The sequence below is a fragment of the Lutjanus erythropterus genome, chromosome 18 (genome assembly GCF_056507025.1).
Source record: "Lutjanus erythropterus isolate fLutEry1 chromosome 18, fLutEry1.hap2, whole genome shotgun sequence".
Taxonomy (NCBI): Eukaryota; Metazoa; Chordata; class Actinopteri; order Lutjaniformes; family Lutjanidae; genus Lutjanus; species Lutjanus erythropterus.
In genome coordinates this window covers 32,830,798-32,856,611 of record NC_139334.1, presented here as the reverse complement: position 1 = coordinate 32,856,611, position 25,814 = coordinate 32,830,798, and the positions used below count along the sequence as shown (strand labels likewise).

At 39.7% G+C, this 25,814-nt stretch overlaps 2 protein-coding genes across 2 annotated transcripts in view; both read right to left on the bottom strand.

Annotated features, from left to right (window-relative positions):
• Window positions 1-1,696, bottom strand: part of ccdc88c (coiled-coil and HOOK domain protein 88C) — a 58,788-nt gene extending 57,092 nt beyond the window's left edge. Inside the window, exon 1 of the mRNA XM_084742201.1 lies at window positions 1,091-1,696. Coding sequence (XP_084598327.1) covers window positions 1,091-1,150 — 60 coding nt within the window. The 5' untranslated portion in view covers window positions 1,151-1,696. The remainder of the gene's footprint in view (window positions 1-1,090) is intronic.
• A 3,627-nt stretch (window positions 1,697-5,323) lies between these two features.
• pals1a (protein associated with LIN7 1, MAGUK p55 family member a) overlaps window positions 5,324-25,814 on the bottom strand; it is a 34,904-nt gene continuing 14,413 nt past the window's right edge. The window contains exons 2-17 of the mRNA XM_084742260.1: window positions 21,552-21,875; window positions 20,410-20,587; window positions 19,715-19,815; window positions 16,640-16,747; window positions 15,254-15,331; window positions 14,994-15,134; window positions 13,257-13,418; window positions 12,862-12,939; window positions 12,562-12,745; window positions 11,403-11,474; window positions 10,990-11,061; window positions 10,533-10,700; window positions 10,353-10,442; window positions 9,132-9,244; window positions 8,889-8,999; window positions 5,324-8,765 (exon numbers count right to left, since the gene is read on the bottom strand). Coding sequence (XP_084598386.1) covers window positions 8,589-8,765; window positions 8,889-8,999; window positions 9,132-9,244; window positions 10,353-10,442; window positions 10,533-10,700; window positions 10,990-11,061; window positions 11,403-11,474; window positions 12,562-12,745; window positions 12,862-12,939; window positions 13,257-13,418; window positions 14,994-15,134; window positions 15,254-15,331; window positions 16,640-16,747; window positions 19,715-19,815; window positions 20,410-20,587; window positions 21,552-21,740 — 2,022 coding nt within the window. The 5' untranslated portion in view covers window positions 21,741-21,875 and the 3' untranslated portion in view covers window positions 5,324-8,588. The remainder of the gene's footprint in view (window positions 8,766-8,888; window positions 9,000-9,131; window positions 9,245-10,352; window positions 10,443-10,532; window positions 10,701-10,989; window positions 11,062-11,402; window positions 11,475-12,561; window positions 12,746-12,861; window positions 12,940-13,256; window positions 13,419-14,993; window positions 15,135-15,253; window positions 15,332-16,639; window positions 16,748-19,714; window positions 19,816-20,409; window positions 20,588-21,551; window positions 21,876-25,814) is intronic.

Genomic DNA, 25,814 nt, shown 5'->3' with positions numbered 1-25,814 from the left:
TCAGTTTTGCTTTACAATTTCCATACTCACTGACTGAAACTTAAATGATGATGATGCAATATTTATTGAGTTTTGTACCAAACAAACATGTTTTCTTTCATGTGGAGAATAAGATTTTTAGGCCAGGGCATCTCTTTTTCCCTTTTCAATGGCCTGCAATTTGGATATTGGCCTTGGCCATATTGCAGTTTCATTGCGATTGTGATTAACTGTGCAGCCATAGCATCCACCCCTCATAAGGTTGTCAAAAGTGTCAAAGTAGTGTTACTTTTAAATACTATGTTTAAAAATAATACAATACTAACATTTGATAGTACTGAAAGTGCTGAAACTGTTAAAAATTTATCAACATGCTCCTTTAAGACCAAAAGTTCAATTTAGTCTTTATTGTCCTGCCTGAAATTTGCAACATGGCATAACCAGACAGTGTTCAGTGACTGTGTCTATATCTATGTTAGTAAAGAAAATCATGTTTGCTTTTTTTGAGTGCCTGGGACTTTTTTTTGTCACGGTATCTAAAGAGGTATCGAGTATCTTTTTTAAAATACCATCTAGTTCCATTATATTCAAGAAAAGACAGACATCTCTACTGCTGATATCTCCAAAACTCTGCAACTCACACCAAAACAATCTAGACAGATAAACAGCACTACAGGTAAGAGGAAAATGTGCATTTCTGATTAATGAAGAGTTGAAGAAACAGCAGCAACCCAAGACGTGCAGCTGTAACCAATGAAGCAGAACAGACAGAATAAACTTTTTGTTTCATACTTAGTGTGAGGTTTAAATTTGGAAAGTCCCAGAGATACCATCTAATGTCAATGGTTACTTAATCTGAGGCTTTTACACTGAAATGTCCTTCCTCCTCCACTGCAGCGTAAAAGTGTCAATAAAAGGGGTTAATAATAACTATTGTAGAATGGTACAGTCGAGGTTAAACTTGTCTGTCTGTTAGTCAGTTTGTTCTTGTAATTCATCAAATGTCCCCCAGCTGAGCGAAAGAGAGCAGAGAAAGTGAAAAAGAGTCAGAGGTCATGAGCTCGTGCATCATCCTCGCGCAACTGTGTTTGCGCGTGCGGCTCCCACTCACCCACAGCACGAGCGGTGACTCCATGAAAGCAGCCAGCAACTCGGACAGAGTCACATCCATGTTTGTCCGCTTATTAATCACCAACCAACCATCAATCCAGCGGTCAATCAATCAGTCGATGTCCTCCACAGTGGGCTCGCGCTGGGTCTCCACACAGGACAGAACAAAGCCCCGCGAGGCATCGATCCCCCCCTGCACGAGCTCTCTCTCTCACCACTATTGTCTCGCGCTGTCCCGTTTCCCTAAACACCGGGTATAAATTAAAAAGCAGGTTAAAAATTTGTACAAACTCTTGAAAATACTTTCCCAGACGGTCGCGTCCACACCAGAGTCAGTTCCGTTAGTTTAGAGGGTAAATATCCAGTTTATTTTCAGGCTGAAGGTTCAACACTTGATCCAAACTTCGCAGGACAGTTGTTCGCGTTGCCAAGGATACACGACTCGGAACGTAAAGCGGCGAAACCGCCGTGAAATTGAAAAAAGAAAAGTAAACTAAGTGGGAAAAGTCAAATGCACGGTAGAGGAGAGCAGGGAGCGTTCAAAAAAGTAGTTTCCGTTGTTTGCGACATTTCCCCCGTGTCTCTCTACCTCTCTCCTGTGCTTCTCTCCATCAACCTGACTGTGAGACCCAGAGGCAAGGGAGGTTTGATTGACAGGAGCAACGACCAGTCCGCTACCAGGGCAGGCGCATTTCCCGCCCCTTTCGATGAATCAGCCAATCACAGTGCAGTATTTGGGAGCGTTTGCTCTGAGTCTGACGTCGCCACCACACAGACTGAAGCGGCCAAAGAGTTTATACGGAACAAGATAAAGCCTACCAAGCGAAAGTTTCCAACTGAGAAATTTAAGTTTGTTGGTAACTTGATACTCTTGACTTACTTACTCTTAATGGATTTTTCTGTTAGGTGATGTAGGAAGTGTTGATTAAGTAATTTTATAGTGAATGTCAAAGTTGGCTTTTCAGATTTTTAATAGAATAAATAAAGTTTTCTTATGTTGTAAAACACATTACAAAAGATAACCATAACAAACCATGGACGTATCATGATATGAGTGTCTGCACTTTGACAAAATATTGGATGAAAATGCACATCATCTTGATATGCTGCCATATTAATTACAGCTCCATTCCTAGTTAGATTTTTCTTGTGTTAGCTGGTTAGCTAAATTGTAATTTTATCCAGTAAAGCAACTTTTATCATATGTTTATCAGCCAATATAGAGCTACTAGACCGTTTTCAAAGCAGCCATGTTTACATTAAATATTAGGGTAAACACAGGTGTGATCAGTGATGCTAATTAGGGTTCTGTTCCATTCAGAACAAACAGTCAGGGTGCAGCTCTTGTGCATGTTGGTTCAGTGGAAAGGTTCTGCTACATTAAATGGAACAGGACTTTGATTAATATCATTGCTAACACCTGTGGTTAGCCAGTTATTTCAATATGGCTGCAATGAAAAAGGTATATTACGTCATTGCATGTGTGTAGGGATAAGGAATGGAGAAGTCTAAATGGAATGCAGTTGAAGTTTTTCATTACACCTGTACTTTTCTTGCTAGAGATATCAACATTTCTGCTGTGGAAAAAACGTCTATATTATTATCATAGCAAGAGAGTTATTTTTTTCTTGAAAATCTTCCAGAAAGGTTAATTTATCTATAATCTATTATCTTTTTCTTTATCACTTTTGTCTTACACTAAGGTCTGACTGTAAAGCCTAATGTTTATATATTGTTGTAGGATTCTTTTTGTCCAACTCCACGTATATTTATAACATTATTTTGACAAGAACCGTCCTCATCTTCAAATCTTCAAATGTAACATTAACCAATACTGTTGGAAGCACATATTATAGATGATTGCTGAAAAATCTTTGAGTAAAAATAGGAAGCATAGTTACCATTGCCTGATATAAAATGAAAAGGTAAATCTGATTTTTACTTTATAACGCAATTTTCATTGAGCTCATCTAATCTAAACAGTCCATGAATTCACCACTCTCTTCATAGAATGGGTGCTGTGTCTGTATAATAGTGGAGTCAGAATTAAAATATAGATTTATATGAAATATATTAGACTTTTTTCCATATTGCCTGTAGATGAGACCCGATGTGATGTGTAGGATGTGAGATGGTCTGTAGTTTCTCCAGGTTTATTCTGGGTCTTTTCCTGCTCCACAGAAAATCCTGTCTTATCTTATCAAACCGTTAGAAACAGTAGCATGGGGTGCTGATAGAGACACTGGATCAAACAGCACAGCTTGGGGAAACTACTTGCTTGCAGACCACTGACATCCCCAGTAAGGAAGGAGAAAGTGATGAGCACCTTTTTGAAACAGGAACAATTTTCTTAGCAGAGGGAAAAGACAGAATAATAATCATAAAAAAAAAACACCAGTCAGTGAACCACTTCTAAGGTCCATAACTATACACCTGACAATTCTAATTCTTCTTCCACTAACAAAAATAAAATCACTTCAGAGTAGTCCAGAAAAATCTAAATTTGTCCTTCTTCCCACATGATGTGTTTCTTATGTCTGACAGAGTTTTTAAGCTTCAAAGTCAAGTTTTTAACAGTTCTGGAGTTTTTAAGGTGGGCTTTCCCTTTAAGCCAACACACACAGCGGTTGGGGATAACTATCTTGTTGCCTTGAAAATCTCTGACTTCTCTTCAAACAGGTTGAAAAGGAAACCAAAGATCACCTCAGATCAAAAGGACACAAAGGCCAAATGCAAAGCAGCACTAACTGATGACATGTCAGGGGCATCATGAAGAACTTTCACCAAAATGCCCAGAAAATTCATGAGGAAGCTGTAACTGAATAGACGCTGGAATATTTCTATCACAAATGCACTCTTTATAAAGTCTTCAGAATGTTTCTGGAGGCTTGAAGTCTTTGTCTTGTAAAGTGAAACATGTAGTGAACACGTTCCTCTGGCCTGGTCCAAGTGTAGCTGAGCTTTCCAGAGGAATTTGGTGGGAAAGTGGTGTGAGAGTGTGCTGAATGTGGAGGAGTGGAGGGTGGAGTGTGAATCAGACCTGGAGATCTCTGTTGTAATAGTCATTTATTTGGAAGACTCTGCTCACATCCATAGTGTGTTTTTGGATTTTACAGGATCAGACAGGAAACAGCAAGTTTACCAGCTTCATGTCCAGAACCAGACCAAACATGTAGCTAACACAAATGTTGCAATATATAAGTAACACCTAAGTGCATGAGGGTCTGTTTCTTCTGAGCAGAAAAAAGTTAATTATTTGTGGAAACAGAGCTTTTTTTTTTGTTGAAGTAGTGGATCTAGAAGTTAACAGTGAGTAAACATGGCAGTGTTTATTGTTCCACTTCAGGATCACACATGGCATCGATAACTCAGAGAACAGCTCCACTTTGTGGCTTCTGCTTGTTACTACATCTCCTACCAGACACAGGAAACAGTGTTACAGAATCTGCTAAACAATTTAAGTGAATGGTGACCAGTTTTCAAATGGATAAAACCAAAAGAAAAAACATAAAATGCCTCCATCCTGCTTGTTTGGCATAATCCAAGTCTCCTAAAGCCCTGACATGTGGTTCAGACACTGTCACACCACACACACCCAGTTTAGACAGTGTGCATTTGCAAGCTAAGGATGTACAGTGAAGATTCAGGCTAAAAATATGTTGTAAATTATGTATTTGAAGTCAACTTTGGCTGTAACTGCTTTAGGAGACTTGGATTACACCAGATGAGCAGTATGGAGGCATTTTATGTTTTTTACATTTGAAAATTGGTCACCATTCACTTCAACTGTTTTCCTGAGAAACTGCTGCAGTGTTTTAGGGACTAAAAACCTAAACCCAACCTTCAATCGGCGTAAGGATGAGTAGATAATGACTCAATTTAAATTTTTGGGTGAACTATCCTTTTAACACCAGAATGTATCTTATATCTCATCATTGGCTGTTGATCAGAGCTGTGATTCAAGGTTTGGGCGAGCAGCAAAAGATTTTCAGATTTTAAATTTGTCCATGGCATTCTGATGAAAAATCGTTAGGCAATTAAAGTGAAAAAGTTCCAACTCCTAATTTAGATTAAAACTGTTTTACTGTGCAACTACTACAAGTATGTAATAAAAACACACAGGGAACTATTTAACTGTTTAAAGGAACGTAGAGGCCAAATCATTTTTAGTATATAGGGCAGCCAATATGGCAGAAGCAAACAAACAAAAAAAATCAAGAAAAAAACTCAGTCAGTCATTTTCTATCAATCATCTATTTATTTATTCATTGTGAATATTCATACAAAAAGCAGATTTTCTCAGGAAGAAGTGATGTCTGATAAACAAGAAGTGGTATCAATAAACTTTACATTCAATACAGTTAATTCCACTTAGCCCCACCCTCCTGTCTTCCTCCTGGACCAATGGCAGGGAGGCAAAACCTGCGATCCTATTGGTGCTTTCTGGACTTAATAAATCTATTTTTAATATTACAAATATATAAATGCTCTACCCAGTGATAACAGTGATATGGTGTCAGGTCTACTTCAGGTCACAATAATACTTCACTGTCTTCAGAGACAGGTACACACACGCATACAGAACATTCACGCACACGCACACACACTAAATATATAATAAATTCAGCATCACGTGCCGATCAGGAACACGACTAAAAACTACAACTCTCAGGTTTTCGTTACCTCGTCAGGCTCAGAGGTCGTTTCTACTCAATGTGATCAGACAGGGACAGAAAGAGTCGGCTGACAACAAAGTCTGTCATGTGTCAGTTAGGAAATATCAAGTGCTGTGTCCTTTATTTTAGTGTTTATTGCAATAGTGTACATTTTAACCAGTCGCTCAACAAGTCAGTCAGTCAGTCAGTCAGTCAGGGTGCAGAAGGCTGCAGCTTCAGGCCACAAATTTGTCAGGAAAGTCAGCGTCTAATGCACTGTTGTGGTGTGTTAGTGAGTGTTCTTCATAGCAATAAATGCGGTGGCTCAGTGTGGATTTAAGTTTGTACTTGATGTCAGTGTGTGTGTGTTATTTTCACATTTACTACTCATCAGGGGCCTCAGTGGTACACATTCTGTCCTCCAAGTCAGAGTTATTTAATAAAAAATTAAGCTTGAATACAAAATCAAATGTTTACACTGATTCTCGGCACTGCAAAAAGAGTGAAAGTAAAAATAAAATAATTGACTGTCATAATTTAAATAGTTTTAATCATAATGATTGAAATGATCACAGGATAAAGTCAAAGGATGCGTCATGAGTGAGGCCCCACATCTCTGAGAAAGAACAACTCTTAAAGTAAAACAAACGACAACAAAAAAGGAAAAAAAAAGGTCCATATTTTGGTCTCACTAAGAGGAAGTGTGATAAGAAAGAGATCAGTGTCATTTATAAAAACATGATGGGTCAGTTAGGCACCATCCAACATCAGTTTGTTGAGGCTTTCCTCCCTTTCAGGACAGTCAATAGACTAAAACTCTAAAGTGTGTTTATTTATCATCACCAGTTTCACCAGCTCAATACATTCTAGAAGATGCTGATTGTGTGCTTTGCAGTGCAGCAGAGGATCAGGGTCAGTGAATAAAAAAACAACAACACTAAAATCTGAGACTTCAAGAAAAAGCAATGTCATGAAAATAAAGTTTAAATTACAGGAAAAGTCATAAAAAAGTGCAACACTAAACACCACAGTTTTATGAGGCAAAACTCTTGACATACAGTAATTTTTATCATTTTCAGATTATTAGTGCAGCATTACAAGAAGTTATTTTGAAGATAGAATGTATGTTGAGATTTCTGCTATGGAATTAAGTCATAGGTCCATGAGAAAATGACATAATAAAACAAGAAAAGGTCAAAATAATGTCAATTAAGTTGTTTTATAAGTAAAAATAGTCACTTTATTAATAATGTCTAACATTATGATTACAGTTGTAGGAGAAAACAAGTCATGACATTACAAGAAAGTTGTAGTTTTGTTTTAAAAAGTCACACAACTACAAGAAAAAGGCTGTAATTTAAGTGTTTTCTTTGTGGTATCAATGTTTGAAGATAGAGTTGTATTTTTTCACAATATCATGAGATACAGTACAGTCTTTATCTACAACCTCAATTTCAAAGATGTAAAAAGTAAATAAATCCAGACTGCAATGATTTATAAATACTTGGAAAAACTGTAATATTTTGAGAATAAAGTATAATAAAAAGGTGGTTATTTTGAGAACAGATTGTCCCATGTTATGAATACAGTAACAGAATTATGTCATAGATTACAAGAAAAAGTCCTAATTTGGGATACTATGGCAATTTTACAAAAAATATTTGAAGAATTATCTTGTAAAATTTCAAGACTTTTAGCCAGCCATAGTAAACATCCGAGAGGGATATCTGGCTTGTGAAACAGTAGTTTCCCACTGGAAAAGGCCGGCTGACAGTAAGGCAAAGCAGTGAAAATATTCTTAATATAGCATACACATAAACTGATGTTGATCTTTTTAGCAGTACAGCGCTTAGCTTCCTACACCAGCACTCCTGCTGCTTCTACAAACTGGGGGCGTGTCGACCACCATCTACTGTAGTTAATACACTGACTATGGAGAAGTACCTCATACAACATCACTTCAAAAAAACCTGAAATATCACAGGTCGCAGGATAATGAAATAAAACCAGTTCCATGATACACAGGTCACACAACTGGGCGTGTTTGAGACAGCTGCTGAGGCACGGTTGGGACTTCAGACAGCTGAGCTCTCAGAACACATGTTCATGGCATCAGAGAAAAATATGAAAGGCAGCCACAAACAACTGTTATCACAGCACGCTGTGCACTGTGTGAACACTGATGCTCTGCTTGTAAATAAGCTCAAGTAGACAATAATCTTAGAAAATCATAGAAAAGTGACACTGCAATTTGAGTCTCCAGACCTGTGTAAAATATAATAACTGTCCAGTATGAATTCATGGACTGTCAGGAAATGTATCATAACATACAGCATTTTGTTCTCAAAATAACCACCTTTTCCATGCTATTATATTATATTATGTCTTTTTTATCATGAAATCACAACTAAATTCCCAAATTTTTAGGAATTTTGTAGAAATTACAACTTTATTTTGTAATATTATGACTTGCCTTTTAAATGAAATTGAAAATTTTAAAAATCTATCTCATAATATTGCAACTTTTCCTCACACAGTATTACAATTTTGCAACATTCCAGTTGTTTTCATAAAATTTTAGATTTATCTTGTAATATTATGACTTTTACTGGAAGTTACAACTGTGATAATTTCTCATAAAATTACAACTTTATTACATAAAATTGCAACTCTTAAAATCTCAGATTCGTTTTCTCTTCACAGTGGTCCTGATACTCTGCTGCAAGGTGGTGACAGGTTCCAGTTAAACCTCTAGAATGTCCTCCATTGTCTACTTTATGACTGGTGTGTGTGTGTGTGTGTGTGTGTGTGTGTGTGTGTGTGTGTGTGTGTGTGTGTGTGTGTTCAGCGCAGCCAGGAGCAGGGCACCCACTGCGGTTCAGTGTCCAGTTTGTTGATGAGTCGTAGCAGCTCGTTGTAGGCTTTGTCCTGGTCCGTGTTCACGATGACAGCGTCGAACAAGTGACCGCAGGTCTGCTCCATCTCTCGCGCCTTCTCGATGATGTCACGCAGCTCCTCGGGCTGTCCACAAAACACACACACAGAGACACACGTTATTGAGGCAGACATTTTGGAGATGTAAACAGCGGTGATATTTATCTTTGAGCGAGTGTAAACAGGCAAAGTAGACAGAGAGACAGGAACCTTGGGGTTCTTGTTGTCTTTAGCCAATAGGGCTCGGAGTCTTTCCTGGGAGGGCGGAGCTATGAAGATAATGTAAGGCTTCAAATCTGAACTCCTCAGCACTTTTAGAGCCTGTGGACACACACACACACACACACACAGAAACAAACACATTAGGAGTGAACTTCTTGACCTATGTAAAGACACACTCTCCCCTCACTCTGCCACCCTGTTCAGTGTGCGAGTGTGTGTGTGTGTACCAACCTGTGTGTGCAGACAGAGCACACAGATTTTTCCAGTGTTGATGACCTGTCTCACAGAGTCCGTACTCGTCCCGTACAGGTTCTTCTCAAACTCTCCAGACTCGATCAGCTTTCCTGGAAAAGCAGGGAAAATGTCATTTGTCGCATTTGGTTTAAGTGTTAACATCACACCAGGACAACTGCCAGATCCAAGATGTCAATTTATTACCACCGTCACACCACACACTACCAGTTCAGACGGTGGATCTACAGTGAAGATTCAGGCTAAAAACATGGTGTCAATGACAAGTCAACTTGGCATGTTGGGGCTTTAAAAGACTTGGATTACACCAGACGAGCAGTAGGGAGGCATTTTCTGTTTTTTTTTTCCACTATTCATTTAAATTGTTTGGGAGATTCTGCAACAGTTTTCCTGTGACACTCCACTTCAATCTGAAACAGGTTGAGTAGATAACAACTGAATTTTCATTTACTATCCCTTTAATGATCTGTTGCTGCTGTGCTTTGCGCTGAGAAACAAAATAAGAAAGCCAGAATGAAGTGGGATCATGAAAATCTGAAGTCAGAGTTTACTCATACTTTTGTATTTGATGGTATCCTGGAAATCGTCAACAAGGATATCAGAGGCCTCATCAACGCCAAAGACCATTTTTTGGCAGCATGTCTCAGTTAAAATGACACTTATTTATTTGTAATTTGCAGTCTGATATTAGGTTATTTTAGCATTTAATGACTAAGTTGTAAACTGCAATATTTTGATTGAAATCACTGTGAAAGTGATTCTAGTGATATTGCTTGCCGCGGTCGTTGTCATTAACAATAGTGAGTATAAAATTATAGAATGGGTTACACCTAATTCCAACTTTAATGCTTAAATTTGTTCATATTTTGTTTCATCTACACCACTGAAAGTCATCTGTATTTGCAACTAGCGGTTCCTGTTTGCATTATCACCATGGATACACACACAACAAACACTGGATTAATGTTTTTGTTAGTGATAATGAAGAAATCATCTAAATTTGAGTATTATGAGGCAGGAGAGACAGGAACTTGTGCCAACACTTTCATATACACTACATCTGTGTACACGGGTGCAGCGCTCTTTCCACCCCATCTGTCACAGCGCTCACTGTCCTCATACTGACAGAAGAATGTCAGAGCAAATAATCCATTTATAAACAGTATGTCAGTATGAGGATTCAGTAACAAGAAAACATACCTGCTGCCAGTTCAGCCTCAAAGGTCTGACGAGACACAAAGTGATAATCTCGACCGCTCAGCTCGCCTTCTCGCCGGCTCCGTGTGGTGTCTGCAACACACATGAACACACAAAGGTTACTACACATACACACACAGAAGCTCCAGGGTACACTGCATGTGTGTGTGTATTAAATCGTACGAGGCACAGCTCCAGCGAAGCGTTCTGGTTGGTTGTTGAGCAGTCTCTGTCTGAGCTCTGCCTGCCCACAGCTGGTTGGACCGATGAGTGCAATCGGCCGCTTTCTATTGGCCGGCTGGTGGTACAGAGCCATCTCCTCATAGGTGAGAATTTCATCGTTATCAACATCTGGGCCAATGGAAAGAAAGAGCCAAATGAAAAAGTTACAATAAGGTACCGAGGAAAAACTGTAAGAGGGAATGACGATAAAATGAAATAAGAAATATGATATTGTTTGGAGAAATATTAGTCTGTTAAAGTGAAAAAAAGAACAGCCATCATTGCATAATTCAGTCCCCTCATCCATGACTGCATGACTACAAGTACTGGCAGCTTATGAAGGTTAGAGTTGTTCCCCAATTTTACATTCAATGATGTTTTGTTGAGAGTCACGGGAGGACGGGCAAACAGGTCGTACCATCGTTTCTGTGAGCGTTGTACAGCAGCTTCTTTCTCTTCCTCTTGTTCTTCTTAGCACACCACAGCTTCCCTGTAAACAAGCAGACAATTTCAAACATGCTTTTGAACCACAGGGCTTATTGGTTTTACTGTATAGAAACAACAGCCATTTTACTTCATCTATTATTTCATTTTGGCATGAGAATTTGAGCCCAATGTCATCTTGTGCTTGGAATTTATGTGTGGTCGTGGAAGAACATGCTTCAGCTAAATGCTGGGCTGTGACACCAACAAACTCGCTGTTTATTTCCTGCAGTCCCTCAGGATATTTACCCAAACATCAAATACATCACACTGTCAACTATTTAAACTATCATCACACTATAAGCTTAAACTAGTCATTCACAGTCATCAGATTATAGAGGAACTGACCAGACTTCTCAGGCTCCTTGTCTTCTTCTATGGTCTGTTTCATGGCTTCTCTCTGCTGCTGGAAACTCTTCCCTGTGGAAAAAAAGAGAATATGAGAGGAAACAAAGAGCAGCCAGGTTCCTACAGTTTCCATTTCAAAATTCCATAGATTTACAGACTTCCAAGTTACAACAGCTGTCTCACCCATGTTGGAGTTGTCAACAATTTTATACAAAGTTTGAATCGAGCTTTCTTTTCAAATTTATATTCCTGGGCCAACAAGGCTTTATATTTGGGACTGCCAAGCCAGACCTCGGAAAACTTATTACCATTTATCCACTGTGACTGTTCAGTCCACACATTCCCAAGCAGAAAGTTGGACAAAGTTCCACTGTCAAACATTTTCTCAAAGAGGAAGAAAACTAACCAGCCCTACCTATATTCACGTATTTAGTTTAATTTATTAACTGCTTTTAGTCTCTTTCATAAATACAAACAGAAAATGTGTTGGAAAAACAGCCTTGTTTATTCACTGTCTTCATGGAAACAATAAATGCAGCAATAATAGTTTCCTTACTTAGAAAAGAGCTTACTTTTCTGACACCTACATCACTGCATGACCAATACATGTTCAGACAAGCTAAATATCTGGTTATTTGTGATGATATATGAGTGATTCAAACCTGAACTAATCTGGTCTTGGATTTCTGGGTTTCTACAGTTATAGGACACTTGGGGCAGAGCTCTTTGCAGACTTGTGACATACAGGTATAGAGGCAGCTCGGTGAAAGAGTGTGCTCTGGCTGACACTCTCTCACATACTGGTAAACTTTTTGGCTGGCTGACTGCTCCACACACCTAAACTCTCCTTTTGTGTGATCAATTTATTTTTTACAAATTCTGAATTTTAGATATTAGAAAACAAAACAGATGCAAGCTCAAATATTTCTCTTCTTTTTTTCATACTTATCCAGACCTGGAAATTACTAAAATCACATATGATATTTTTTACACGGCACAGGAACCCTGATTCATATGGCGCAATAAACACAATTTTATACAGTGGCATGTCAGAGCCAACCATCTTATGCATTTGACCAAAAAAGTATGACTAAGCAGTCTTGAAATGTTGGAACAAATATACCCAAGATTCCAGCTGCAGACAGACAGACAGTAGTACCTGGTACAAGTCCAGCCAGTGGCTGGTTGTCTTCATCTCCGTCCCTGTAAGCCTGCCACCAGTTGGGGTCTGACTGGCTGATAATGTGGAGAATATCTCCTTTCTGGAAGGACAAGCCCAGCTCTCTGCACGGCACGTAGGGGTCATCTGATGGGTCATAGTCGAAATGTGCCTTCACATGGATCTGAAGGAGAGACAGAAGTGACATGGAGTAAAAGAAAGACATTTTCAAATCTCATTTCTGTCAACACATTTTTGATCCGTTCTTTGACAGAATTCTTGCTCCGACTCAGAACTCACCACATTCTCTTTGACAGGAGGAGGTTTAGTCTGAGTGCTGGGAATAAGGACAAAGGTCAGGAGGCCGTGCATGTCCGCCTGACATGACACACACACACACACACACACACACACACACACACACACACACACACACACACACACACACACACACACACACACACACACACACACAAAAAGAGAAACAGAAAAACACCTTTTATTATCTGCTTGCCTTCAATTCAATTTTGTATTGAATCCTATTGTCCTTTTGCTCTTTTAGTGTTGTAGTCTATGTAATCAAAGTGTCAGATAATGCTGATCAATATATCAATATATAGGACATTTAATTACAAATCAGTGGGATGGAGGTACAATGTTGATGTTAGAAAGGCTATTTATTTGGACATACTTACCAGAATATCAAATACTTGGTTGACATCTTTCCCTCTGATCTCGATGCCATTTATCTCCAATATTTCATCTCCTTCTGATAAAAGTCCACTCCGCTCAGCTGCTCCACCTCGAACAATACGACTGATCACTACACTGTCCATTTCGTTCCGAACAGTTGCACCCTACACAGCACACGCACAAAGACAGATAGGTTAACATGACTGCATCAATGTGTTATTTACAGTGGATTATTTACAGTGTACTGGCCCCAGGGAAGGAAAAGATTCTACCTTGCTAAAAATAAGATTCTATTATATGAAATACATTTTTTACAGGGACATTACTTAGTGCACTTATGCCAAAGCAAAAAACAGAGTATAATATTTATTAGAAGGCAGAGAATGCATTTTTCTGTGTTATCCTGAGTTCACGTACTGCTGACATTACTTTTCATTTAACATCAGAAAAAAATCATAATTATGACTCTGGGAGACATTACTGTGGCATACTGAGTTTCACACTTTACACATTTGTTTGCTAAAATGGCTTCTGTCATTTCATCCCATCTGTATGTTAGCGTTTTGAGTGACATTAGCAAAGACTCTGTCAGAGACTGCTGCATCTGAAGATTTTCTTGGTCATTCTTTATTCTGTATGATTGGGTTTCAAGTGATGGAACAAACTGCTCCGGTTTCCTTTAAGGCCACAACTATTTTCCAACAGCGGTTACATTTAGCTTCACTTTGTCCTGTATCACGTTATCCAAAGCCACGGGGTGTGCACATGACTGACAGGGCAAACATTTTGAGTTGTTTTCTCTATCTGGGTTATGGCCTGGCGGTTCTAGCGTTTGTAACAAAAACATTCCAGACAAAAAGGAATTCTTTTCCCTGGATTTACTTAAAAGGTGAATTCAATTTGCACAGTGCTTTTTACATGGCTAACTAAATTAATTTGTGTTTTATTTTTGTTAAAATGATAGTGTTCAAATTGTGCTAGCCAGTATAGTAGTAGAATTGAAATATGAATGGACGCATGGTGGTTTTGTTTATCACATTATCTATAACCACCCATCCATTGAAGGGTCACAGAGGGGTGGGAGCTGATTCCAGCTCACATTGGGCAAGAGGCAGGGGGACCCCTGGACATCACAGGGCTGCCATATATGGACATACTACCATTTCACTGCACTCCAATGAATCTAACCTGCCTGTGGGAGGAACCCCAAGCAGGCAGTGGAAAAACATGGAACTCAGTCATCCTTAAATGAGTCATTACATTGAACAGTTGAACAGTTCACCCCAAAATCAAAAACACATATTTTTCCCCAGCCCTGTAGTGCTATTTGTCCAGCTAGATTGTTCCAGAGTTTGAGACATATCTGCCAAAGAGATGTCTGTCTTCTCTCTCTTTTTCTAATAGAAGAAAAATAGTTCTGGAAGATTCTACTACAAAAAGAAAGCAGTTCCCACATCAAACTGTTCACAACAAGAAGAAGCCATTGGGTTCCATTAAATTGGAGAGAAGGCAGACATCTGTATGTCCAATACCTCCAAAATTCTGCAACTCACACAAAAAAAAATCTAGATGACTAAACAGCACTACAGGCCAAAGGAAAAATATAAATGTTTGATTTTGGGATGAAGTGTTCTTTTAAAGCAGGTGGAATTAAAGCTGAAGTGGACGTTTGGCAGGGTGTCGGCTCTGTATATGAACAGCTTTCTCCTTGATTTTAAGTGAGTGAGTGTTGGTCTTACCAGTGGGATGTCTTGGGCCTTCTCTATGCGAACTATCTTGACAGTCTCTCCTCCCCACTGGGTCAGTGTTTCTCCTTGGGCGGGCAGCGGCTCAGGCTGCATCTCCCTCTCCGCTATGCTGTCATGGGCCAGGAGCAGTGACTGCAAAACACACACACACACACAACTCAGCATCAAGATTGGAGCAATGACAGTCACTATGGGATTCTTTTGTTTATTTGTTAATACAGCTTTGTGTTTGTGTTTGTGTGTCTCTATACCTGGATGTGTGTGTCTGACAGCAGGCTGTGCAGTTCAAGTCCCTCTTTGTTCTGACTTGGCTGGAGGAGATTCCTGACCTGAAACCATGGCAACATAAAACATCATTGGTATCCTCATCATATATTATCTCTGTAGCAACTTCAGATATTTCTGATTTCGCAGTAAGTGATTCTCTGACTGAAAATATTTCACTGCTGTTAAATGTCCCAAAACCAAATTTGTACAAAATAATGAGGTTTGTCTAAAGCTTCACTCAGAATCAATTTCATTTATTTAAGTCAAACATTATAAATCACAAGGAACGAAAAGGGCTAGGGCACAAATGATCAGTTTACAGCTTTAACAGCACTCCAGTAATCTGGTCTGGGGCCTTGATCTTTATTATTGTTAGGAACAGAGGATGTGATCATGTGAGGGGTTGACAAACAAGATCTCTCTTGAAGAACTGAGAGAACAATCAGGACCACCTCAAAAACAAACAACCAAACAAACAAAAAAAAAACCCAAACTGGATTAAAACTGGTAGCGAAGGCTCCAGTGACAGACAAGTAAAGGAAGAAGGCTTTGAAATTGCAACAACAAAGAGACAACATGTTGGAATAAGAATGCATTTATGTCGTGAGAATGTGTGTGTGAAGACAGAGAAGAAGATCTGTGAAATCTGACTACTTAAAGCTCATCCTGCCCACTGTGACTGTTTTTATTTTGTAAAAACTTCTTCTCCACTCCATGAACAGTGACAAAGGAACATGTTTGTAGGAGTTCATAAAGTATGAACCGAAGTTTTTCTTCTGTAAAGCCAAATGCAGGGCAGTGGGCGGAGATGCCAACATGGAGCAGAAATAATGTGTTGCTCTTTTAATGAGATTCCACTGAAATGAGCCATGAATAGCTCTTACAGCTAGCCAACTCAACACTGGGGCAGGACCATAATTACAGCACTGATCGGACTAGCATCGTAGATGCTGACTTAACTTTAACTGGTTATCATCAACCTGCTGTCACCAGAGTTAGACTTTCTGCTTTGCTTTAGAAGTTAGTGGAGCAGACTTAGTCTTTTTGGTGAATGAACTAAAGTTTGAGGTAAACCTGATATTGGTATCAAAGGCTGTTGTTTCAAAATATGATGACAAAATCAAAGAGTTGGCTGACAGGAATGTCTGTATGTGTGTGTATGTACATGTGCATACTGTAAGCACCAGTGTTTCAGCTCTAATTGATGCTGAACAGAGCTGCTCTGTCTCTAACCTCGTTATTATACACTCACTGACCTAGACTGTCACTGTCACTGTGTGTGTGTGATTGTGTTAGCTTACTGTCAGAACAACATGGAGCCATTTGGACATTTATTTGAAATAAAACAGATCTTGTTAACCAAGTGTTACCTCCATGGCCAGCGGAAGTGCCTGCTGTGTGTGTGGGTATGGAGGAGAGGGTCGGTGCATGCTGGTAGCAACTGCATTATGGATCTTCAGCGCTGACTGGAAGTCAGACTAAAGGGGGGGAAAAAAAGACACCAATCAGATTTCAGTCAACTCACACATTAAGTTTATGCATGTTCTCCTTTTATTTATGTTGTTTAAAGCTACTACAAGGAGTCTTTTACTGGTTATGAACCTGTCTCACTTTAATATTGATGCATCAAAATGACCTAAATATAAATGAGACCATCTGCGAGAAGATTAGCTATTTCTATATTGTTATTCTTAATGTCTACCACTGGGACAGATTCTCCTTGCAATCAGATCCAACAAGTCTTTAAATGTATTTTTGGGGGGCCTCAAAAATCAACAAAACATGAAAGGTCCTTGTAGTAGCTTTAAAAGTAAAATCAAAGTGCAATGAAAATATAATAATTTTGTTACTATGTATCACTGACCGATTAAACAAGTTTTTGGGTTATAAACTATTCATGAGCCAATATGCATTTCTCAGAAATACTTGTTTTGATCATTAGCAGTTCTTTTGGAAAATTACAACAACAGAATAACAGAGTAGTTAGAGAGGGACATTGTTAACTAACCAACCATGACTGAGCACAGAAAAGCTGCCGCCTCACTGCTAATCGAACTAAAAATTCAATAGATACAACTGTTGTGGCGACAACAGAGTGAGTTTCACCAGGCCTGTACATTTCATTCGAAAACCATTCACTGCTCCCATCACGGAGTTGATACAGTTTTGTGTAGCTGCAAATAAAGCTTTGAGTTTGCATTAGAAACACAGCTGCATGTTAGTTGATAGTTCAGTGGATCTCCTGAACCATCAACTGGATGTTCAGTTAATTTTAAAAACAGCAAAATGTCAAAATAATAGAAATTTATCTTTTCTTCTCCTTCCTTTCTTGGGAAACAACAAAATCTTGGCTCACAGCCATCATCTGGTAAGAAGTGTGACAGGCACACCAGTGAAAGGACCAAACATGACCCAGGCTGCGGCTCTGAGGAAGGATTTAACCCAAGAAACTTAACATCCACATAAATGGTACTATTATGAAATTACTTTTACAAAGTTATTTACCATGGGTATATGACTGCATGCATGTGATTGGTCAAAGCACTGCATTGACAAATGATGTTGCATTGCACTGTGGCAAAAGTTCCAACTTTTTCGCTGGAGGTCACTGCGCTTTTTTTTGATGGAGCAAAATTTCACCTGTCCCCACTTGCTCCGAAGGTTGCCAAAAGTATTGACACTTCCATATTTTTTCAATACCACGTTTAAAACTATACATTATGCTTTAATTATAGTATCAAAAGCTATTAAAAAAAAGACCAAAGCACTCATTTGAACCTTTTGAGTTCAGGCTTTATAGTGCTGCTTGAAATTTGGTTTGCAGCAGCAAAACTAGACAGTGTTTGGTGACTTTTTCTGTAACAGCGCATTGTTAATGGAAAAAAAGAAAGAAGAAAATTATCCTGTTTTGTGTGCTGAGGACTTTCTTTGCCATACTGTCAAAAGCTATATCAAGAATCATTTTTTAAAACTAGTTTTTCATCAAAGTTTTAAATTCAAGTATTGTGATAAGTCTACTGGTTCAGTAATCACTCACACTGTGTTTCAGTACAGTCCAACTCACAACTACGTTATTTTTATGTTTTGGTTGTCAGACACCTGAATGAGCATAATAAACAGTGATTTAATCTGAGCTCATAAATGCTACCTGTTGACCAGCAGTAATTTCTGCTCTGCTGACGTGGCCATTTCACATTCACAAAGTTGTCTGACTAAACAAACCTAAATGCAGGTTAGAGGAGCAATGTGTGTGTGCAAAAATAAGTACAGCAGTCCAAATAGCGAGTTGGAGCCTTAGACTGTATATTAAATAGGTTGTAATTCTGTTTAATGTACGATCTATGGTTAAAGTAAGTCATTTCCCTGCCCCCTCCTCCCCAGACACAGCAGAGACAGACAAGCTGCATGAACGCTACAAGACCCAAGATGCAAGCAACCTCATAAATTGGCAAAAATAAGTGATGACGAGTCCTCCACTGTAAGTTGATCAGCTATTTATAACTGTCAGTTGTCTCTCAATGTACAGTTATCCTGAAAACAAAAGCCCACTACTCTGAAATAACACTCTGGATGACGAGTTAAGTGGCTGCCTGTCTCACTGCCTGCCAAATCCATTAACATTTTGCTCAGTTTAACAGCTATGAACATCTATGGCTTCCACAAGCTTATTAATGATTTCTTATGACTCATAAACAGACACTTACTAATTCAGCATTAATTTGAACGAATTAATGTATGTAAAACAGATATACAAAAGAGGGACACCATGCCTGCAGCATTCATGTAAAGTGCAGTGAGTATTCCAACTTAAAATGATTCCTTGATCTCTGATGACTCAACATGGTAATTTTATGATTCATTACAGTAAACAAATGACAGATTTCTCCTTTAAGTAAAGACTTTGATTATTTGATATTAATATTTTGTGTTTCATTAGTCTCTGATATTCAGTACTGCAAACTATACTCTAACAGGATATGTTGGGGAAACCAAACGGAAACTAGGTTTTGAAATACAGATAACATTTCTGATTTCCTCAAAAAGGCTCCTGGAAATATTCCTAAGAAGGACCATTTGAGGCTTTTTAACTCTGATAAAGGGAACAATGTTCCAGCAGAAACTCTGAATTATTTGTTGGCTTTCGGTAGAAAAATATCTAACTTAAAAATATTTAATACTGGCACAAAAAAGCACCCATCAGTAAATTTAAATCCAAAAATATTTGATTCATGTGTCTATAGCCTCCAGCCTCCTCTCCCCATACTGAAGCGTTCATTCCAGCAGTGAGAATCTTTGTGAGGCCCCTGTTGTCATGGATGCTCCTGCTCAGACAGCGGTGACTACACTGCTCCGTCTTTGTAAATCCCCTCTACCTCACAGGCCAGAAAAATACCACAATTACTTATTGTCTCCAAGCTCTTTCTGTCTAATTCCTTTTATATTACCTTGTTTAGTAGTGCAAGAACCAGCTCGATGTCATTCTGACTCTGCTGGTCGGACAGGCAGCCGCGGACCTGCTTCAGTGACAGCAGCAGCTCCTCCAACTCTGCAAGAAAACACATGCGCTCACATGAATAACCTCTGACATTTATACTTCAAACTACCTAAAGACAAAAATGATAAAAAGATGAAAAAAAGAGAGAGATTCACTTTACAATCAGATCCTATCAGAAGACAGCCTGCTTGTCCAGGCTTCTGATTGTGTGTGTGAAAGACTGCATCTCATTTCCTACTTAATACTTTTGTTCTACAGTGTGTGTTCCTGTTTGTGTGATGGTCTGTGTGTGTCAACATTACCACCCCTAACAAAGTTTTAATTAAGTCGCCCTCAAGAGCCTCTCGTGTCCTTCTCTCCCTCCCTGAGGAATTCCCTCCCTGATGGCAGCCATGACTTCCTTACATTCCTTTCCCTCCCAGCCAGCTTTCTCTCTCTCTCTCTCTCTCTCCATCTCTTTATTCCACCCTTCTCTTCTTTCTTCCTCTTCTTCATCACTCCTTTTTTATTTAAATGATCTTTTAACATCCCTCTCACATCTCCCTCTTTATATTTTCCTCTCCCCTTGAGAGCTTCACAACACCAGCGATCAGCAGTTCTGCTCTCATCTGTGTGTGTGTGTGTGTGTGTGTGTGTATTTTTTACCCAGCAATGCGTGTGTGTGCTGGCTGCCGAGCGCAGGCTGCTGTGGTGTGTATGTGTCTTGCAGGAATGTGGGGTTGTCGATGCCGATGTGGGGATGCTGGGAGAGCTTCCTGAGTCTGAGCGAGGCGTTCAGGTCCAGCTGCCGTCCCTCCTCCTCTCTGCGACGACGGAGATCCTCCTGATGCACACGAACAAGCAAATGCATCACAGATACCATTTTAAGTGATATGAGGTTTTTAATTTGTTAAAGCCTGTCTGCTTTGCTGGACTATTTATATCATTATGATTAACTCTTTTGCAAATGCTTCCTAGATTAGTCACAATTCGTATGATTATGATTATCTGAGCTGACCACAAACATTTTACACAACCGAACAAGATTTAATGATAAAGGGAGTTTCAAGAAGGGTTGTAATGGATCATCACTGGTCTGCGGTCTGAATGGATCACCCCCCACGATATCAGCAGTACAAAATGGACTTGGCAGCAAATGAGGATCAAGCTTAAAAACATCGCTGAAAGTGTCTGTAGTTGCTTCATCATTCTGTTAGTATGAGGATAGTTAAAGTATTAAAATGACCTGAAACAAATGGGGAAAAATGATTTTCTGCATCACCAGTTGAGGTTCCCATGGTAACCTGATGCATAGTTTGTACACCTGTAATTACATTACACGCCTACGTTCTGTGACATCACTATAGTACAGCTCAGCAACTTTGTATATATGGCATCTTCCTGCAGCTGAGAATCTATATTGCTCACAAAGAACATCATCAGGAGAGGAATTAGTTAATGAGTGGTGCATTTTAGAGCTGGTTTAAAATCAAAACTCTGAACATAACCTGCTCCAGACCAGGTTATGAGTTCTAAGTTACCACGGTGATCTAGCCAGGTAAAAAAAGAGCCACCATTGTGACAATGAAAACTCTAAGACTCAACATACCTCGCTAACCTATTAATTCCCTTCATAATTCAGCCCCATAATTCAGTGTACTTGATAAATCAACAAGTAAGTGTGTGGATTATGTGTGTGTGTGTGTGTATGTGTGTGTGTGTGTGTGTGTGTGTGTGTGTGTGTGTGTGTGTGTGTGTGTGTGTGTGTGTGTGTGTGTGTGTGTGTGTGTGCACATGTGTGTACATACCTGGTGCTGTCGTATCCTCTCCAGCTGTGCAGACCGGCGGACCGGTAGCGTTCGACTCCCCAGCTCTCCTGGACAGTCGACGGCCATTTCCCGGTGCTGCTGTCCTCCCCTCAGGTCTTCATCTCCTCCTCCTCCTCCTCCTCCTCCTCCCTCCCCAGCCACATGGCCGTTCAGATGGGAGGTTGTCATCCCTCACAAACACACACCAAGAGGCAAACGTGGGTGTGTTTGTGTGGATTCCAGAGATGTTTAGGTATGTATCTCAATATATCAGACAGGTCTAGGAGGGCAGTTCTGTAAACAGGATGGCCATGATACCTTCACCTATGGAGAAAGCAGGAAAACTATGTCATTAATCTAGTCTGACTATTGTCATTCTGCATCCCAACATTCCTCCAATATGGATTAAAAGACAGCTATACAATAAGAGCTGTGAAGGCACACTATCAGCCCCAGGTCTGATAGTGCTGGATTTACCTGTGACCAACAGTCTGGTATGATTGGTCAAACACAGGATGACTGAGTGTTCAGTCACCCACAACAAAAACAGTTTGCGTGAAGAAGTGGCTTTAGCACTGTGCTCAGCAAAATTTAAAGCAAACCACACAAATGACCGGTCTCTATTATGGCTTATTAGTTCACTGATTAAATGATGTAGCTACCTAATAAGTGGCTAGTTTTAGGTGTTTTCAGATCTCAGCAATTAACCTGGTGAATACAATGTTATTATTGCCATGAGAAAATGAAGAAAATAAAAATAAAGTTGGTTGAGACAGCTGAAAGTAGGCCTTTCCAGCAGGCTGGACAATGTAGGAAAAGCACAGAGGCTAATATTAACAATGGGATGTTAAGTGACACTGCAAGCCATGACAGTGTACGAACCATACCTGAAGCAGCCAAGTGGAATTCAGCCACCATTAATTTTTTCACTTAGACCTGCACTTTTCCCATTGTGACATGTCAAAAACAGAGATTATACCCCTTGAAAACTCATTTCCAAATCACATTCAAGTATTTCTTAACAGAAATAAACAACCAGCAAAATTAAAGTGTCAAATTTGATCTACAGTGGCCTGGCAACCGTAGTAAACAACTACACAAGTGTCATCACATTTTGATTAAAATGTTGCTCAACACTAATGCTTTGAACTCACCATGTCTGACCTCCTACTAGAAAAAGAACAATGGAACGTCACTCAAAGTCGGAGTTTGTGAACTCGGAGCAAATTCATCTACCCCAACTTCACAAGGAAGTAATGGCAGTGATAGTGCTCACTGTCAATGGTAAACCATTGACTAAAAGGTATGTAAATTATATTTTACTATATCTAATTAAAACAATAGATAATATGGTAAAACCTGTTAAGTTATATGTATGTTTGCAAAAGAAATGTTTTCGTTTATGTTTGGTGCAGTGTAACTGGAATGCTTGGAGGTTGGACGTTGGAAACTTCAAGTGGGGAAATTCCAAACTCTAACTTTGACTGGAACGCAACATACTGTAATTGTTGCACACAAGTATATGACGTCATTTTTTTAAAGAATTTAGCCCCGCCCCAAAACAAACAAGAGCAATGAGTTTCAGGGCCTTAACATACAGCACCGTGATTTATTATTTTCTTGCAAATGATCAGTTTACACACCCATGCTCCAGCCTCACAGGCCATTTCACTTATCTTTAGACTTTGCATAGATTAGACAAGACAAGGGTTCAACCTCTTGCCCAGTCTGGCAATTAAGTTGCCAGATTTACTTGCATGACATGGCATTTCGCTTGCCCTGGGCAAGCAGGCAAACCCTATTGTTGAGCCTTGCGAGATAGCCCAAACTACCAAAAATTATGCCCAAGGTCTAATAAATTAGAATTATCCTTTGATGGTTACCAAACTAGTGAAGTGACTGCAATGTTAAACATCTGACTAGTTTGCTGGTCTACTGACTACTGGTTTACAGCCTTACCTAGTTAGTGTACTACATAACCAACTGGTTTATTGGCCGAGTATGACTGTCTGTATAAGGATGACTGATTAACAGACTAGTTTAATACCATGTTACCTCCATCTTAATCATATCTACCACCACTGCTTGCCTTCTGTTTAGTAGTTCAGGGGCAACATCATCAGAGCTCCCCCCACTTTCCATACATAACCATGACAACGGCTTTGTCAGTGACCGGGTGGTCCCCCTGCCACCTACACACATACTAGAGGACGGGAGTACAATGTAGGGAGGTGGTGGGAGGGAAGTGTGGATGGATGGATGACAAAACAGAGGGAGGGACAAGAGAGGGCAAGCAAGGTAGAAATGAATGGGGAGAGAGAGGGGAGATAAAAATAAACAGGTGAGGGATGGATGGATGCCTTATCTGTCAGAGCCACAATAACAACAGCATGTCTGATATGCTATCTCTAACCAACAGGACTGTATACACATACACATACACATACACACACACATACACACACACATACACACACACACACACACACACACACACACACACACACACACACACACACGGCAGAGGTCCCATGATGCAGCAGTGAGGAATGCCAGGCAGCCCTGGGAACAAAATTCCACGGATGGGGGAGGGGAGTGTGTGTGCGCGCGTGTATGCCCGTGTGTGAGCAAGCGATCAAAACACACTACTCTAACATTCTCAGTGTTTTTGCATTGATAACTGTGAGTATTAACACTGTAAGAATATATAAAAATAGTACTTTAAAGTAGGCGTAATTCCACACAATTCTCTCTTCCAGTACTGATTCACAGTTCTTTTTTTTCCTAAATTTAAAAAATACTTCCACACTGTGTGCTCCTGATTGTGATCATTCCCCTATATTTACGCTAACATGAGGCTGAAGATACAATGTCTAATGTTCATTGCTCAAGAAGATTTTAAAAATGACAGTATTTGACTATTCTCCTGACCAAGAAATCATATTAGGTGTGGTCATATCATATTTGGTCAATCAATACCATCAACACAAATCCAGTCTATTAGAGAGGTGCATTACTATTGTTATATTTTGGGTTGAAGCAGGACAGTTGGTGTTTGCACGTACATCCATCTTCAAACGCTTACCCGAAGTCGGGTCGCAGAGCTAACAGTTCCAGCAGGGTATCCCAGACTATCCTTTTCCTGGCCACATTAACCAGCTCTGCCTGGGGGATCCTGAGGCATTCCCAGGCTAGGGTGGAGATATAATCCCACCTGGTTATCAGCTGGACGTGCCTGGAACGCCTCGACCAAGAGGCATCCTAACAAGATGCCCAAACCACCTCAACTGGCTCCTTTCTACGCAAAACAGCAGCGGCTCACGGATGACTGGGCTTCTCACCCTATCCCTCTCGGAGATGTCAACCAGCCTCTAGAGAACTTGTATCTGCACAGTTGGTGTAATCCAAATAAAAGACTAGTCCTAGTTCGCATTTCTAAATTCTGACGTGACTGCTGCCAGTGCTGTTTTTAAATTAGTCAGTGCCATTGTTATGGGCAAACCTTTGTTTTTTTTTCAGCAATATGTTTTGCATAAAATGTAATAATAGACATTTTGCACTTGAAATATTTTGCATATTTTATTGTAGAGCTGTGAATCACCATGCAGTTACTACACAGCCTGAAATACCTCATGTTCTGTTGCCATGACTTAAAATGGTAGCAGGTTAATTGAGGTGAAGGAAGCCTGTGATAAGGTTTCTGTCTAAGAGCCAGTGGAGCCATAACAGAGTGATAAAGGCCCTGCAGTCTGAGTAGTCAGTGTCTGATGCTCAGACATCACTGAGCAGAGGTAAGAGCAGGAGGATTTAAGCAGCTCATCAGAGGGGGTCAGCCATCCTCCTATAACAATAAACAGTATGCTGCTAACACCACTATGAGGGATACAATCTACAGTGTGGATCAAAATGAGGCTGTTGAACACAGTCAGGGGCCTTAGGCAAGGAAAATAAATGACTGGAAATCATCCCAGTGGATTACTAGTTTCCAAAAAACAAAAAGACGTCAACAGCCTGAGCTAAGCATGTTATGAGAACTACTGGAAATGTGTACATGGGTCATGACCATGCATTAGCACCTTGTTAGCACATAATTTAACTTAAGCTATGTATGTGAAGCTTTGAACTCAGCTGTTCAAGTTTGTTTCGACTGAAATAATCAGGTAAAAACTAGGGATGTGTGTGATTAGTCAGCTACATTATTAAATGTCGCCACCCTTGCTAGCTGGCACCAGAAATCCTAGTGGGTTAAACTATTTATCAATA